Below are 15320 nucleotides of genomic sequence, written 5' to 3'. Positions count from 1 at the left end.
TTAACGCCAGACAGCACTGAAGCGCTCTTCCGTCCCAGCACGTTCTAGCAGTGGCAGACGCGAGAATCAACAGCTGGACTATGTCGGCGAACGCTGTCGAAGTAATCGATCTGCACTAAGGCAAACGCTATTCGCAACGGCCCGCAACCACGCCTGTGAAGCGAGACCCACCGTGCAGCTCGCTAACACCCTCACTTGAGCCTGTCTACGCCTTTCGCCGCCATTGATCTTGGACACGTCTATGCCCATGCGACAGCCATGGCTGAAGGCGAGCGACCAAGTCACCATTTTATGCTCTCCGATGCAGAGAGGGACCTGCTACATTCCGTCAGAGACTTGGACCCTGAAGAATTCCCTCCTGCCGAGCGAACTGAAAAGCTGTTTGGACCACCTTGACTAAAGACATCTTGAACGTCTGCTAATTGATGAACAGATCATGCTCAGTGGAGCTGATCGCTCTTGTTGGCGACCGTCCTCTCCTCCTGGAACATGTCCATGGAACTGAAATCATCGAGCGCTATGCCAGATTTGGCGCACAGATACAGAAAAAGCTGCTTTCGAAAGAATGGATCGACGGCGCAAACGAACAAGCGGATGAATACTCGAATCTGGGGGACGAGCAGGGTCACATCGATGAAGAATCCGGAGACTTGTCCGATGAGACGGTAAGTTAGGAAACATTGTGGAAGATAAAGCCTACCGCAACCCGCTGTGTGCCACCCCAGGTACAGCACCCAGTATGACACAGTGGGTTCATGCATTGGATCAATGCGAGAAATTTCTCTAGAGCGACCTATGCGCGGCGCATGCGGACATGAGATATTGCAAGATTGCAGCTGTGAAGCACTTGAAAGTCTCATGACAGCCCTTTAAGGCAATGTTATCATCATATGCTGACTCTGTATCTTTAGAACCCCTGGGACGAGGTTCGGGCGGAAATCCTTCCTTCTTACGTTCAAAATGTCACATTTACCATCGATAAAAGCGATCTGACAGAAGACCGACGAAAAGAGCTGGCGGAACGCTTTCCCGGTGTCATGGTCAAAGAAGCACCAGTTCCCCAAGCTCCCAAACGGCAAGCCGCTCCGGAGTACCCCGTCAAAAAACCAAGCGGTCTAAGAACTGCAGTGTTCGAACTCGATAAAGATGCTACAACCAAAGATGACGCACTGGAGGTTAATATACGCAAGCAGTTCCCCTGGGCAACAATCGCACCCAGTGTCGACGTGACTACCGGACCAAGAAAACTGGATGACGTAGAAATCCTGCTACAGGATCTTGCGACGTTCACGGCCGACTACCCTCCGGACGGAGTGTTCGATGTTGATATACCCCACACTCCGATGTGGAAACAAGTTCCCCTAACACAACGATTCCGTTTTGCCTACGCTCGAGCGATACAAGTCGGTCGTTGCGGGGAGGTCCGACAACCTGCCACGCGCTGCGGGCATTGCAAGATTCACAATTTCACCTGTAAAGTCTTTCGAAATGACTTCATAGAAAGAGCTGCGTCAACAGTTGGCATCAATCTTAGTAAAAGATGCCAGCATTGTCGCCTGTTGGGGAAAAGATGCGATTTACAGCCACGTTCACGTTCGATTTTCCCGACAGCTGGAAACAATTTGGGATTTACTGAATCTACTGGCGTAGCAAGAGGAAACTCGATGGGTCTGTCCACGGAGGCAACTGTCGCATCGACACGACCCTCACGCCAGCCTAGCCTTGCAGACGGAACCAGCAAGGAACGACTGCCGTCCGTTTCACACCCTTTGAGCGGCAAATTCAATAGGAGAGGTGATGTTGTGGATCTCGGCAGGCAACTAGGTCTGACCCTTCAGCAACCTGACGTCCTTTGGTCAATTTACGACGGGTGGGACAGGACTGGGGAAATACGTGCTAAACCCGATCACATGGACTTACAAGATTATTACATCTACCTGGTGGATCTGAACATCATGGCTCGAACCATTGGCAACCGCAAGCTGGAGTTTGTCACACTTCTCAAGTTTCAGGTTACCATCTTCGAGCAACAGGACTTACCCGAAATCGATAAGTCCGTAATCAGGGCATTTAAGCATCTCCCTGTTGATGCCCCGCTGTGCCGATGGATTGTTATAGTCTTCTCCTACGATTGGGACCTTGTCAAAGGCGGAGACTACAACAAGTTTGTCGAGAAGAACGTCGATCTCGACCCCTTGGCTCTCAGCAAATTTCTATACGGGGTGGCCTATATACGAGATCCATATACCAAGGGCGGCATTGAGGCCGTGCTTCAACGGTTCTACGAAGTACACGACCATTCGCCAGGTTCCGCGGAGGACATCCAGTGTATGTTCGCAAGAAGAGCATGCGAAAACATCATGGAGGAGTCTGAGCATTTGGAAAACAAGAGCAAAAGCGCACAGAATAAATCAAAGAAGCGAGCACTTGATGAATGCTCCGGATCCAAGAACAGGAAGAAGCTCAAGCGAAATGGTCAGCAGCATGGTACGTAATTTGAAACTTTGGCCACTATTTCTATTGCACTACCCACGCACGATTCTCAAGTTTCAAAATACTGCATCTCTGCACTGTTTCTATGCTGTATCTCAATTAGAGCTAGACGCGTAGTGCGCGTTCAGCCATCGTCCGCACTCGAATACCACGCATTCTCTTTGCAGCCGCTCCCAGTACTCGGTTTGAACGAGTCCCCGTCTTCATTGTTCATCCATGAATGGCCCTATGCTGATCTTACAGTCTCGCGACCGAAACCAAGAGCCTCAGCGGCAAGAGAAAGGACCACAGAGCTTGATGGAGATGATACCACAGACGACGTTGACTTCACTGAAGAAGATACTACGTGAGTCTCCCAGTTCGAGGCACATGACAGGCGAAGCTGATTGCTTGCGTAGGGATGAAATCAATATCGGACGTCAATCACTTCGGAGCGCAGGACGCGACAAGAGAGCCGACAACCCGGCCGAACGTATCATTGCCATGAGTGACACACCCGATGCCAGCAGCTTGATCAACGTCGAACGCACCGACTTGTCTAGGACAACGGCAGAAAGATTTCCTGCGACGCCGCTTCGGGATGTCGCCGGGAGCGAAGAGCCTACTTCTGAGCGTAAGAGTGCAAAGGGCGAAAGCTCTGCCGCTGGGGTTCTTTAGACAGCGTCCGAGGAAAGGTGAGTTTGGAAATACGATGTGGGGTAAGTTTAAGGATGGATAGGCGTTGTTTTGGAAGGTGGGGATGCCGTTCGCGGGAGTTCACGGTGTACCGGTTTATGCTTTTGAATATAGATACCCTGATATTGTTAGCTGGGAATGGACAGCGTGGTATACGGGACGGTTGGCGTTTTTGTGTTTGAGAGGCTGCTATTTCGGTATTGTCATAATGATATATCTCGGTACTGTTATAATGATAAATCCCATAGGGCGAGCATACTGTATGGCGACCACGGCCATGATTGACTTTCGGCACACCTCGTTCACCATGTGAATGCGTGCGTGCTCAAGATTACTATCGCAGAAACATGCAGTACAGACATCGCAAGCGCCAGTGTACTCGTCAGAACTCGAGAATTCGTGGCCACAATTGATAAAGCAATGTATGTTCCATTATGCTTATGTACAACATCAAATCTAGATGTCCTCCCAAGCGACAATGGCAATGCCATGCCATGCCATGCCAAAAACCCGTACATTACAACGCCGAAGCCCGTTTTCCCATCCCATGCCAGGGCCAATGTCGTCACTCATTAGATGCAAAAACTACAATTACATTATCCCGCAGAACAGAACGGGACAAAACACGCACCGTGGCGTCTGTCCGTCCCCTCACTCAAAAGACGCACCACATCCCACCCCAGAAACTCAACGCAGACATGCCGAGCATCCAGCTAGTATTTGTAGACCACGCACTCCCGGGCTTACTCGCCGTGGGCTGTGCCTGTCCCACGCGCTGCGTCGCGCCCGCACTCGCAGGCCATTCCCCGTCGTCAGTCTGGCGCGCGCTCGCCGTTGTGGTCGTCGCGGGGAAAAGCGCCTCTGTTGTGCTCTTGCCTGCGCTACCGTAAACGAGCTGCGTCGCGCCGGGGGAGAGAACGATCGTCGTGCCGTTTACGACGATTGTGCCGCCGGGCGTGAGCGTCTGCCCGTCTATCACGAAGGCGGTTCCCGCGCCGGGGAGCGCGGTGTACGTGTGTGATCCGACGGTGAGGAGGGGCGGGTGTGTAAGTGTTGGTTGAGCTTGTGGGGTGAGGAGCGTAGTTACGCCGTTTACGACGATGGCGGTTGCGCCGGGGGAAAGGGAGATTGTAGTTCCGGAGACGGTGATGAGGCCGCCTGGTGTGAGGGTTTGGCCGTCTATTAGGAAGCCAGGTCTGTTGGGGAGGGCGGTGTAGGTGTGCGGTCCGATGGTGAGGGTGGCGGATAGAGCCAGAGGCGTGGTGACGCCGTTTACGATGAGGGCTGTGGCGCCGGGAGCGAGGGAGATTGTGGTTCCCGAGACAGTGATGGCGCCGCCGGGTGTGAGGATCTGGCCGTCTATTATGAAGCTAGGCCCGCTGCTGGGGAGGGCGGTGTAAGTGTGCGATCCGATGGTGAGAGGTGCGGACTGCCCAGGGGCTAGGGGCGTGGTGACGCCGTTTACGATGAGGGCTGTGCCGCCGGGAGCGAGGGAGATTGTGGTTCCGGAGTCGGTGATGACACCGCCTGGTGTAAGGAGTTGGCCATCGATGCTGAAAGAAGGGCCCGGGTTGGGGAGAGGAGTGATGACGGCGCCGGCGGCGGTGAGTGACGATGCTGCATTTGCGAAGGTGGATGTCACGCCGTTTATTACTGCGAAGGAGCCTGAGAGGGGAAGGGAGATTACGGTGCCTGCGACGTTGATTGCGTGGTCTGGAATGAGGGTCTGGCCTGATATGACGAAGGTGGGACCGCGATCGCCGTTCGCAGCGTTGTTGATGTTGGGGAGAGCAGTGATGGTGGTGCCATCGACAACGATTTCAGGACGTGAGGTTGCCAGCGCAGGAGGCGAGGTGGGCAGTATTTGCGTCGATCCTCCAACAACAATGAAGGCAGCAGAGGCGTCAAGGCTCACAACCTGCCCACCTACCGTTGCTGTTCCACCCGGGGTCAGTGTCTGTCCGGGAGCGATGAAGAACTGCGTCGCAGCGTTGGCCGTCAGAGTAGATGAGCCGATAGTTAGCACAGGTGGCGCTGCGCCCGCTTGCGCTTGGGCTGACCCTGCAGGAAAGATGACGTGCGGGAGGGAAGTGGTTTGAGTCCCTATAATTGCACCGTTCGCTGCTGTGCTTCCGATGACGAGAGCGTTTCCTGAAGGCACAAGCGACACTGGGCTGCCGTTGACGATGACGACACCGCCACCGGGCACAAGAGTTTGCGTGCCTACAACAACGGCAGAAGCGGGTCCGACAATGATGGGATTGCTGCCGACCGTTCCAACAACGACCGAAGACGGACCTACTACGATAGGGGTACCACCGATTGTTCCAATGGTCTGGATTGGTGAACCGGGATTAGCTACGACAGGAAGAGCAGATGTGTGGCCGTTGACGACGATTGCTGTTGCGGAGGGAGCGACCGACACTGAACTTCCGCCTATTGTTACACCGGGGGCACCCGGTTGGACGGTTTGCGAACCAACAATGACGACGGATGAAGGTCCCAAGACGACCGGATTCGTCCCGATGGTGCCAACAGTCTCCCTAGGAGGTGTCGCAGGATTTGAGTTGGACGAGCCGCTTCCAGACTGCCCACTGCTGGACTGACTACCTCCCGACGGGCTCTCTCCAGATGGGCTCCCTTCAGATTGACTTCCTCCCGACTGACTTCTACCAGACTGGCTTTCAATTGGCACAAGCTTCCCTGGTCTAGGGCTCTCCGACGCACCATTACCAGCCGCAGGAGTGGAACCAGGTGAAGCCCCATTTTGCGTCGTCGCAGGGTCGTCGCCCATCGTGAACGGCAGACCTTCCGACGTAGCCACAAGGACACTGACTGGATTTTCATCCCAGCCCAGCACGGTGGACTCAATGTGGACGATGAACGGGTTCACGTGTGGGAGGTAGATGTACAGTAAGTCCACCACGACGAGGACTGTAAGTGAGCCTTGAACGGATCCAGGGACGCATGTGGATTCCGGGATTTGTTGAAGAAAGCCCGCTGGCACGGTGCCGGAGGCTGATGCGGAATTTTCGATGCCGTCGACGACATATGTGGCTGCTATGGGCTGTGGCAGATTGATCGTTTGGGTAGTGGTAGTCCCGTTCGCTTTATTTTCTACTTCGTAGGCCGTAACATAGATGAATGGTGTATCGGAGGTCCTACACATGTCAGGCTTTCCAATTGCGTCGATGCCGTGCGAAAGCAAAGCGTCGGATCAAGTGTATAGAATCAATAGAGACTTACATAGTAGACGTAGCATCAATGGTAACGGTCGCAGCGGTGCTAGTAGCCGTCAAGTATGTGTATATGTCCGTTGCTGGGAAGATGTTTCCAGAAGGCAACGTAGGCAGGTAATCACGTTCGACTACAGAAGTGGCCGCAGCTGCAGGCGTCACTGAGTAAGCGATGTAGTCTGTCCAAGTCATACCATACTCCGAGTCGTAGGTCACGTGTTCGGACCATGCTGAATCGCTTGCAATCGCGCTTGCAACATCGAATGGGCCAGTTTGGGTGTTTGGTTTCATGGTCAGGTATTGCCCAACGTAGTTGGTCCCATTAGGTGCGAACTGTGTATATGTTCCCACGCCCGAATAGAAGGTGGCTCCATACCACCATTCTATGTTTGCGCTTGGCACGTTGACTGTACATAGTGTATTCAGGGTTGCATTGCTGCTCTTACTAGTGCTGTTGGAGGAAAAGGAAGGTCGAGCGCTCCCCGTAGGCCAAGGGTATCCAGAGACGTTTGTTACGGTAGCAAGGCCAGATCCGTTAACAGGGTAAGGCGCTTGGTATCCAGTCGGCTTGGGAAATCCATATCCACTCATGGCGACACCTGATCCATATGTGGCATACGGTGGAGACTGATAGTTCCGATATGTGCCTGGCCGAGGTGTGGAAACAGCATTAGGAGGATGACTCGAAGGCGATGTTTGTGTGCTGTTGAGCTCGCTTGATGAGGGCTCAGACACGGGATGTGACGGCGTAGAAAGCGACCCAAGAAGGGACCGCTGGGTAGAATTCACTACTAGTAGTGATGGCTCAGGTACTTTCGACGGTGATTTAGAAGGAGTCTCCGAGGAAGGCTCGTCTGTGCTGTAGGAAGCACTCAATGAAGGCGTCGACGCGGTTGACGGGGCCGCCGAGGAATATGCAGGCGTATGCTGTGTGCTCTCCGAAGGAACCAACGAAGGCGTAGAGAGCGCAGACCATGTCGACGAAGCATCAGAAAGCGAGACTGTGGCATTTGAATACGATGCTTGGCCTGAGGTCTGTAAATACGGTGCTTGGCGGAGCAATACGAGTGGAGGCTGCGGTGGGAACGTACCAGTACCGCGCGGGCGGTAAGCAGCAGCTGTCGCGAGCGACGCGATCCAGGGCAGCATCAGCCACTGAGCACCGAACATGACACCACCACCATGCGCACCTTTACTGCGCAATAACGAGCGTGATGAAAGCGAGAGGCATACCCAACGAGATGGGGACGAAAGGGGAACTCTACAGAGTGGGCTGGGGTGCAATTGCCCACTCCGCTAGTCACCTGAGGCCGCGTTTCCACTGCATCGGCAGAGCTTTGGCCGCAACTAACGACCAACAACTTGGTTAACAGCGCTTGCTGCTTCGCACTGCTCCCTGCAGAGATACATGACGTTGTACAGACTGGTTGAAGCCTTCCCTCTCAGCAAGTTTTGCGCCGTCACGGGTAGTATGCAGCGGACCACTGTGTGGTTGGTTCCCTCGAGGACTGTCGCAATGCTAACCTGCTCGTGAAACGCCTCCATGGCCCATGGCCCAGAAATTGAACCTCGCCATGCATGCATGCACGAAATAGGGCAGGAGCTTGCTCGGAGACGCCCGCAAGCCACAAGCCGCCGAACAGCCCGTGGCCGGCGGTGCCACAACGGACCCAAGGTCCAGTCCCCCTCGATGTGGACCATGCTTTGCGGAGGTTTCCAAGATTGCGATTCATGCGCCTTAGAAACAGTTCATGCTCGGACCCTTTTTTTCAGAACGCGCACGAACAACACGAATTCGACGGCCACGTTGCGGCCTGCAGGAGTGCGATGCAGCATCAGCACGCTCACGACTCCGGCAATGTGGATGCGCGGCCCTAAATTCGAGCCCTTGAGGCCCTGGCCCTGCAGCAGCTCGGATAGCATTCCAGCCGTGGAGGGCTGACAACCATGGTTCGCCGCCAGGGATGCACAAGAGGCTCGGCATTCCCAGCTGCTCGACATGTCGCCAGTCGCTGGGCTCTCCGCAGCAGGCGGGGACTCTTCCAACGAGCTATTGTCTGTCCAAGATTCAGCGTACATGTAAACAGAGACGCGACCTTAGAAGCGAGCGGGCGGTTGTAGCGGATGGGCAGTGTACAACGCTGCACCCGGATACACAGTCTCATCTATGCGGGAAAACTGCCGGGTGAAAGTCCCCATGGGCAACGCGTGAGGTGGGACCTGGTCAGCGAGACCTTGTGTGCTCCGGACTCGCCGCGCGGGCAACACAACAGACGGCTGACGACGGTTGTCAATACAGACACACATGCTGCGTGAAACATTGCGATCGCAGCTACCCCCAGAACGGCAACAGAGATGGATATATCATCGTCTTCGCGTCTAGACGGCGTGATAACCATCGTTAGCCCTGAGAGCAATATCCGCCTGGCCCGTAGCTAGAGGCTCGGCTGCCGTCAACATCCCGGTCGCAATCTGGCTCAACACCACCCGCGGCCTCCTCTCGGCGTCGCGCGGGCTGGCTAGTCCTTGCCTGTGCCTCTCTCCTCTCTCCTCCTCCTTCTGAAGCTCTGTCTGAGCGCAATGTGGAGTGGTGATGCCCGCCATTGCTCCCGTGGCTGAGTGGCTTCCGTACCTGAGTCGCCAGCACGCGGCGCCCAGTCGACAATATGCCCGTTCCCCAGCGATATCGACGATGCGCCCAGCTCTGCCTCCTCGCCGCGACGCTCTTCACGCCATCTCTCGCCGATAACAAGAGCCTGCCCGCCCCAGTGTCTGTTGCGCCTGACCAGAACTGGGAGGGCATTGATGGCAGCTGGAACACCTTCAGTCTGCGCGTCGGGACGCCCTATCAGCCCGTGCACGTCTTCGTCTCCACCGCCAGCCAGCAGACATGGACCGTGGCCAAATACGCCTGCATGCACTCTGAGACCGACCCTACGACACACACCACCACCGCAAAGCAGGACACTGATTGCTACGATTCCCGTGGGTGGACCTTCGACTCAAACACTTCCTCGTCATGGCAACACAACGGCTTCTACCAGCTATGGATTGAGAAAAACCTGGATCTAGCAGGCAATGGACAGTATGGATGGGATACCGTGGGTCTGGGACTGCCGGGAGAGGAGGGTCCGACATTGGCAAACACGACCGTGGGCACTGTCATCTCGAGCGACTTCTGGCTTGGACACTTTGGCGTGAATCCAAAGCCCACAAATTTCACCAACTTTACCGATCCTTCGCCGAGCTACATGTCACTTCTCTTCGAGCAAAACCGGATACCGAGCGTGTCGTTCGGTTACACTGCGGGCGCTCAATACCGTGTGTACTCCCATCTCAAAAGCTTGTAATGCGCTAACGTTGTCAGACGGAGCTTCCGTGCTCGGAAGCCTCACGCTTGGTGGCTACGACGCTTCGCGGTTCATGGAAAACGACCTGACCTGGAGCTTCGCGCCTGATAACGAGAGGGATATCGTCGTGGGCATTGTGGACATATCGGCAACCAGCGCTACCAAGTCAAACATCAGCCTCCTCAACCGCGATCCGTTTTCCATGTACATCGACTCTACTGTTGCCGAGCTCTGGCTGCCTGTTGAAGTGTGTGAAGCTTTTGAGGATGCCTTTGGATTGGTTTACGACAATATCACAGGCCTGTATCTTGTCGACGACCAGCTACACGATAGGCTCAAGGCGGAAAATCCTTCCGTTACCTTCCTGCTCGGCCAAAAGTACTCCACCAATGCAACTGTCAATATAACGCTTCCTTACGACGCATTTGATTTGCAAGCCAGTCCGCCGTACAAAGGCTTGACCAATGCGACCAACTACTTCCCTATAAGGCGTGCTACGAAGGACAACCAATTCACGCTCGGGCGCACCTTTCTTCAGGAGTCGTATCTGACCGTGGATTGGGAGCGTCAGAATTTCTCTATATCTGCGTGCAATTGGGTGCTTGATGAAAACAAGAACATTGTTCCCATCATCTCACCCAAGTACACCGGCGAGAATGATGCTTCATCGAGTGGCCTTTCGACGGGAGCTATCATCGGCATCGCGGTGGGCGTTGGCCTGGTTGTGATACTCGCTGCGGGTGCATTCTTCTTATGGTTCCGTCGACGACGACAAAAGCAAGAGGACGAGAAGGCCAAGGCAGAGTATGCGGAACAAGCTGCGGCTGCCGCAAAAGAATCTTCAAGCGAAAAGGAGGAGCCTGCGAAAGAAAACGGACAAGGGCACGTGTTTCCAAAGGCCGAGTTACCAGCGGATTCGAAGCACGCAGATGCAGACAGAAAGGACGGGGACTCGCCTACGTTTGGAAGGGTAGTCGAAGCGGAGAACACGGAGCGACCCATCTACGAAATGGAAGGCGATGCGCCTGCCCCGAATGAAGCCGGCGGACGGCAGCTTTCAGAAAAAGAGACGATGATGGTTCGCGAAGCAAGGTACAACGGAGTGGACCCGAGTGGGACTCCAGACACTCTATCGCCCGGGTTAGAAGAAAACACGCGGCACCGACCTGCACCGTTGACCGGGTTGGATGTCGCCATGGTAAACAGGAGATTACCCGTGTCTCCAGTAACACCTTTGACGCCGCGCACCAGAGATGGGGCGAGCTTGGAAGCAAACGATACGTTCTTTCAGCCATTGCAGCGGCGGACCCCGCGCGACGGCAGCTCGTTGGAAGCGGAGGATGCGCTTCTCTCTCCTGTCTCTCCGCTAGATGGGCCAACAGACACGTCGCGACGGCGCTTTTCTTACGAATCATGACCAAAAAGTAATGCATTGGGTCGGCGTTTGGGCATAGGCACTGGATAATGACGGAGGAGCTTCGCGGTTTCTGGTTATGTGGCGTTCACGGAAGATACCTGCGCGCTGTCGCACTTTGGGGATTGGGCAACAGGATGGAAAGATGGAAAGCTGATGGGAAGCACTGCATAGGAGAGATGGCTATCTCTGTACATAGATTTCCTTGCGTCTCGAACTACTCTGCCACACGTGCAGTTAGATGCATGGCAATTTTCAAATCAAGATGCAGATGCAGATGCAGGTTCCACGGTTGCCGCGCGACAAAGAAGAAGCCCACGACAAAGGTCCCGCACTGCGCTTGCTTAGCCTCAGGCTTGCGCTGCTTGAATCAGCTGGTGGGTCGGGATGCCCACTACGGCGACGGTGCTGGGCTTCGGCGTGCGCGGTCAGATAACATAAGAATTCGGGGGTTCCGTGGCTTGTGTGGGCGCGTGTACCCACGTCCAAAGGGACGGCGGGGCAGGCGGTCTGGTCAGTCCTCCTGGTCGAATTAGCGGCGCGAGCACGCAGCCTGAGTGGCTTGTCCTGCGAACCCCACCATGGCCCTCCCTCTAGAGCGCATGTAAAGGCAGCAACACCACCGCCTTTTGTTCTTGCTCCCATCCCGTCAATCGCTTGTCCCACCGCTGCATTCTGCATTCCGCCTTGCCTCTGTCATTTGCCCAGATCCTGCCGGCCCTGCTTTCGGTTGCGACAGCCGCCCTGCCCTGTCATTGTCCCGCCTGGAGCGCCAGTCAATTGCAGTCATCACCTTCGCCGCGCGCCTAGAGCTCTGCGCCTTATATCCCCTCCAGCAGGCCCCTCCTATCCGCCTTCTTTTGCAGCCTCTCCTTCTTTGTCCTACGCAGCCTCTCCGTGCCGCCGAACCTCTCTTCCACCCCACCCGTTCAGCAGCCTCGTGAACAGCCACAATGTCTGACCTCGCAGGCCGGAAGGTCTTCAAGGTGTTCAACCAGGAGTTCGTGGTCGATGAGCGGTACAACGTCACCAAGGAGCTGGGCCAGGGAGCCTACGGCATAGTCTGGTACGCGGCAACGCGCCGTCCCAGCGTATGCATGCTAACCCCGTCGCAGCGCGGCTACCAACAACCAGACGGGCGAAGGCGTCGCCATCAAGAAGGTCACCAATGTCTTCAGCAAGAAGATCCTCGCCAAGCGCGCCCTGCGTGAGATCAAGCTGCTGCAGCACTTCAGAGGCAAGTCTTCTTTGTGCCAGTCACGGGCATACAACCTTGGAACGTCGGCTAACACGTGCCAGGGCACCGCAACGTACGAGTCTCGCAATACCCACTTCGATACAGACGCTGAACATACACCGCAGATAACATGTCTTTACGATATGGACATTCCACGCCCGGACAACTTCAACGAGTGCTACCTCTACGAGGGTGCGGTCAGCCTTACTGCACGCACCGGTCACTGCTGACCGAGTACAGAGCTCATGGAGTGCGATTTGGCCGCCATCATCAGGTCTGGCCAGCCGCTCACCGACGCCCATTTCCAGTCCTTCATCTACCAGATCCTCTGCGGCCTCAAGTACATTCACTCGGCAAACGTGCTTCATCGAGACCTGAAGCCCGGTAATTTGCTGGTCAATGCCGACTGTGAGCTCAAGATCTGCGATTTTGGTCTGGCCAGAGGTTTCTCGATGGATCCTGAAGAAAATGCGGGTTACATGACCGAATACGTGGCCACCAGGTGGTACAGAGCACCCGAGATCATGTTGAGCTTCCAGAGCTATACCAAAGCCAGTATGTCGATATTCCCCCGTGCTTTTGGTATTTGCCGTCTGCGACATGTAAATTTGGATAAGCACCTAGCCACACTTACACAAACCTCCCTTACTAATCCTGCATCTCGATTACTGACCACCACATGCAGTCGATGTCTGGTCGGTAGGCTGCATCCTCGCCGAACTATTGGGCGGCAAGCCCTTCTTCAAGGGCCGAGACTACGTCGACCAGCTGAACCAAATCCTTCACTATCTCGGCACCCCCAACGAGGAAACCCTCTCGCGCATCGGCTCGCCCCGCGCCCAGGACTACGTGCGCAACCTACCCTACATGCAAAAAGTCTCCTTCCAATCCCTCTTCCGACAAGCCAATCCCGACGCGCTGGACCTCCTCGACCGCATGCTCGCCTTCGACCCCTCGTCGCGCATCAGCGTCGAAGAAGCCCTTGAGCACCGCTACTTGCACATCTGGCACGACGCCTCCGACGAGCCAAACTGCCCCACTACCTTCGACTTCCAATTCGAGGTCGTCGAGGATATTGCTGAGATGAAGAAGATGATTCTGGCCGAGGTGAATCGCTTCCGTCAGCAGGTGCGTGTGCAGCCTGGTGGCCAGGGTGGGGTGGGACAGCAGCAGCCCACCGTGCCGATACCGAACAACTATGATCGCAGTGGGTATGAGGATCCCAGACCACATGAGGCCATGGCGCAGGGCGGGTGGCAGGGCAATGATCTGGAGAGGGATTTGCAGGGTCTAGATGCGCGCATGCGATAGGACGCTGCGTGTAGGAAGGCCCGCAAGGCGGAAAGCGGACTTGAGAGAGGTATTAATTCTATGAGGTTGGGATGATACGGCTGTGGATGGACACGAGTGGACGATAAATTCCCGTTTGATCTATCTTTCTTTATGAGGAAAATAAAATTTATGAGTTTGACCGCAGTAATAATGGCGACGTGACCACAGTGCTGAATAAAATTGCCTGAATATGCAATGTTGTTTCCTGGAATAGGACTCACATAGATGAGCCGTGCCACGTTCTTGACACAGAACACTTTCCCCTCATCGTGCACATGCGTCTCTCTTTCACCTACCCAACGCAGCCAAAACATCCGTCTCCAAACCCTCCAGCAGTCCTGGTGCAGCTGCCTTATATCCAAACATCTTCTCCGCCCTTTCCGCCCTTGACCGCGAATTCGAAGCATACAAGTACCGCGCCAGCATCGGGAACAGCGGATGCTTCGCCATCTGATCAATCACCTCCAGCCCTACCCTTACAGGCTCAGGATCCTCAATCACGCCCTCTTTCTTCAGGATGTTACCAATGGCACGGGACACATCGATGTGGTTGTGCTCCTGCGTAGCCGCAAAGTAGTACCCCGGGTATTCCCCCGGGCCCGCGAACCCCTTGTCCTTCCCCACAGCAGCCTCCACGACCCTAACGTACAGCCTCGCGAGGTCCTCAATATGCACCCACGAGCGCGTGTTCGTCCCTTCATTATAGTAAAACGGACGATTTCCCGCCTTCTGCACATCGTCGATGTACAGCCTCACAAAAACACTCTGCGTATTTCCCAATCCTAGTCCCCGCCCGTATATATCCGGCGGACACATTATTGCGATCTTTACCTTCTCGCCGTGCTCTGCGGCTGCGTGGAAGAGGATCTTCTCTGTGTTGCGGTGGAGGGCGTCGTCCGGGAGGGAAGCCATTGTTTGGAGGTCGGTGAGGTCGGAGTAGATTTTGGGGTTTAGCACGCCGAGGCGGGAGGGGGAGGACCAGTCTGAGAGGATGCCTGTGCCGGAGAGGTGCAGGAGGTGGGTGGGGTTGGGGAGGAGGTTGAGGTGAGGCCGGTGAGGAGGGCGGTGAGGAGGGGGCGTGGTCTGAGTCGCCGTTGTCTATGCCTTGCTTTAGCACTTCCTCGTCCCTTTAAGAGTCCTTGCCATCGTATCTAGAGATATCTCCTGTTAAGGTAGATTCGCCGAGGTTGTCTTCTTCCCATGGCGAAGATGAGGGAAAGCAAGATCAACACATACGAACAACAACATCCGCCCTCCGAGCTTGCTCCGCCAATATTTCCGCGCTGTCATAGTCGCCTTGGACAATATTGACGTTGGGGTAGGTAGAGGTGAAAGCTTCGGGTGTTTTGCGCAGCATCACGGTGATGTCGTACTCGGGGTGGGCGGTCACGAGGGCGTGCAGGACGGAGCCGCCGATGTAGCCTGTGGCGCCGGTGCTGGGGAGGATTAGTATTATGGAATGAGATTTATGGAAAGAGGGATGTACAGGAAGATCTTGGGAGCCATGGGTGAGGTATTGTTTGCTAGTATGTTACTATGTAAACGAGAGGGAATGGAGTTCAGTCTACGTATGGTATCATGAT

General features: G+C 55.2%; 5 protein-coding genes across 5 annotated transcripts; 3 read left to right on the top strand and 2 right to left on the bottom strand.

Annotated features, from left to right (window-relative positions):
* Positions 1-657: 657 nt before the first annotated feature.
* Positions 658-2495, top strand: N0V89_009122 (uncharacterized protein; the record flags this gene model as incomplete). Its single annotated transcript, XM_056217875.1, has 2 exons — positions 658-665; positions 986-2495. 2 exons carry the CDS (start codon positions 658-660, stop codon positions 2493-2495), a joined length of 1518 nt encoding a protein of 505 aa, XP_056069431.1.
* A 1328-nt stretch (positions 2496-3823) lies between these two features.
* N0V89_009121 (uncharacterized protein) lies at positions 3824-6235 on the bottom strand (the record flags this gene model as incomplete). The annotated part of the gene is made up of 1 exon (XM_056217874.1): positions 3824-6235. A coding segment is annotated over one exon (2412 nt), but the record flags the coding sequence as incomplete, so codon positions are not given.
* Positions 6236-9482: 3247 nt separating this feature from the next.
* N0V89_009120 (uncharacterized protein) lies at positions 9483-11171 on the top strand (the record flags this gene model as incomplete). The annotated part of the gene is made up of 2 exons (XM_056217873.1): positions 9483-9489; positions 9772-11171. 2 exons carry the CDS (start codon positions 9483-9485, stop codon positions 11169-11171), a joined length of 1407 nt encoding a protein of 468 aa, XP_056069429.1.
* Positions 11172-12121: 950 nt separating this feature from the next.
* HAS1_2 (ATP-dependent RNA helicase) lies at positions 12122-13716 on the top strand (the record flags this gene model as incomplete). Its single annotated transcript, XM_056217872.1, has 4 exons — positions 12122-12234; positions 12284-12597; positions 12646-12960; positions 13091-13716. The coding sequence occupies 4 exons, from the start codon at positions 12122-12124 to the stop codon at positions 13714-13716; spliced, it is 1368 nt and encodes a 455-aa protein (XP_056069428.1).
* Positions 13717-14025: 309 nt separating this feature from the next.
* Positions 14026-15243, bottom strand: N0V89_009118 (uncharacterized protein; the record flags this gene model as incomplete). The annotated part of the gene is made up of 3 exons (XM_056217871.1): positions 14026-14835; positions 14978-15173; positions 15224-15243. 3 exons carry the CDS (start codon positions 15241-15243, stop codon positions 14026-14028), a joined length of 1026 nt encoding a protein of 341 aa, XP_056069427.1.
* Positions 15244-15320: the final 77 nt, after the last annotated feature.

This window comes from Didymosphaeria variabile (genome assembly GCF_027946475.1).
Source record: "Didymosphaeria variabile strain IMI 356815 chromosome Unknown scaffold_6, whole genome shotgun sequence".
NCBI classification, from domain to species: Eukaryota; Fungi; Ascomycota; class Dothideomycetes; order Pleosporales; family Didymosphaeriaceae; genus Didymosphaeria; species Didymosphaeria variabile.
This window is presented reverse-complemented; position numbering and strand designations above follow the sequence as displayed.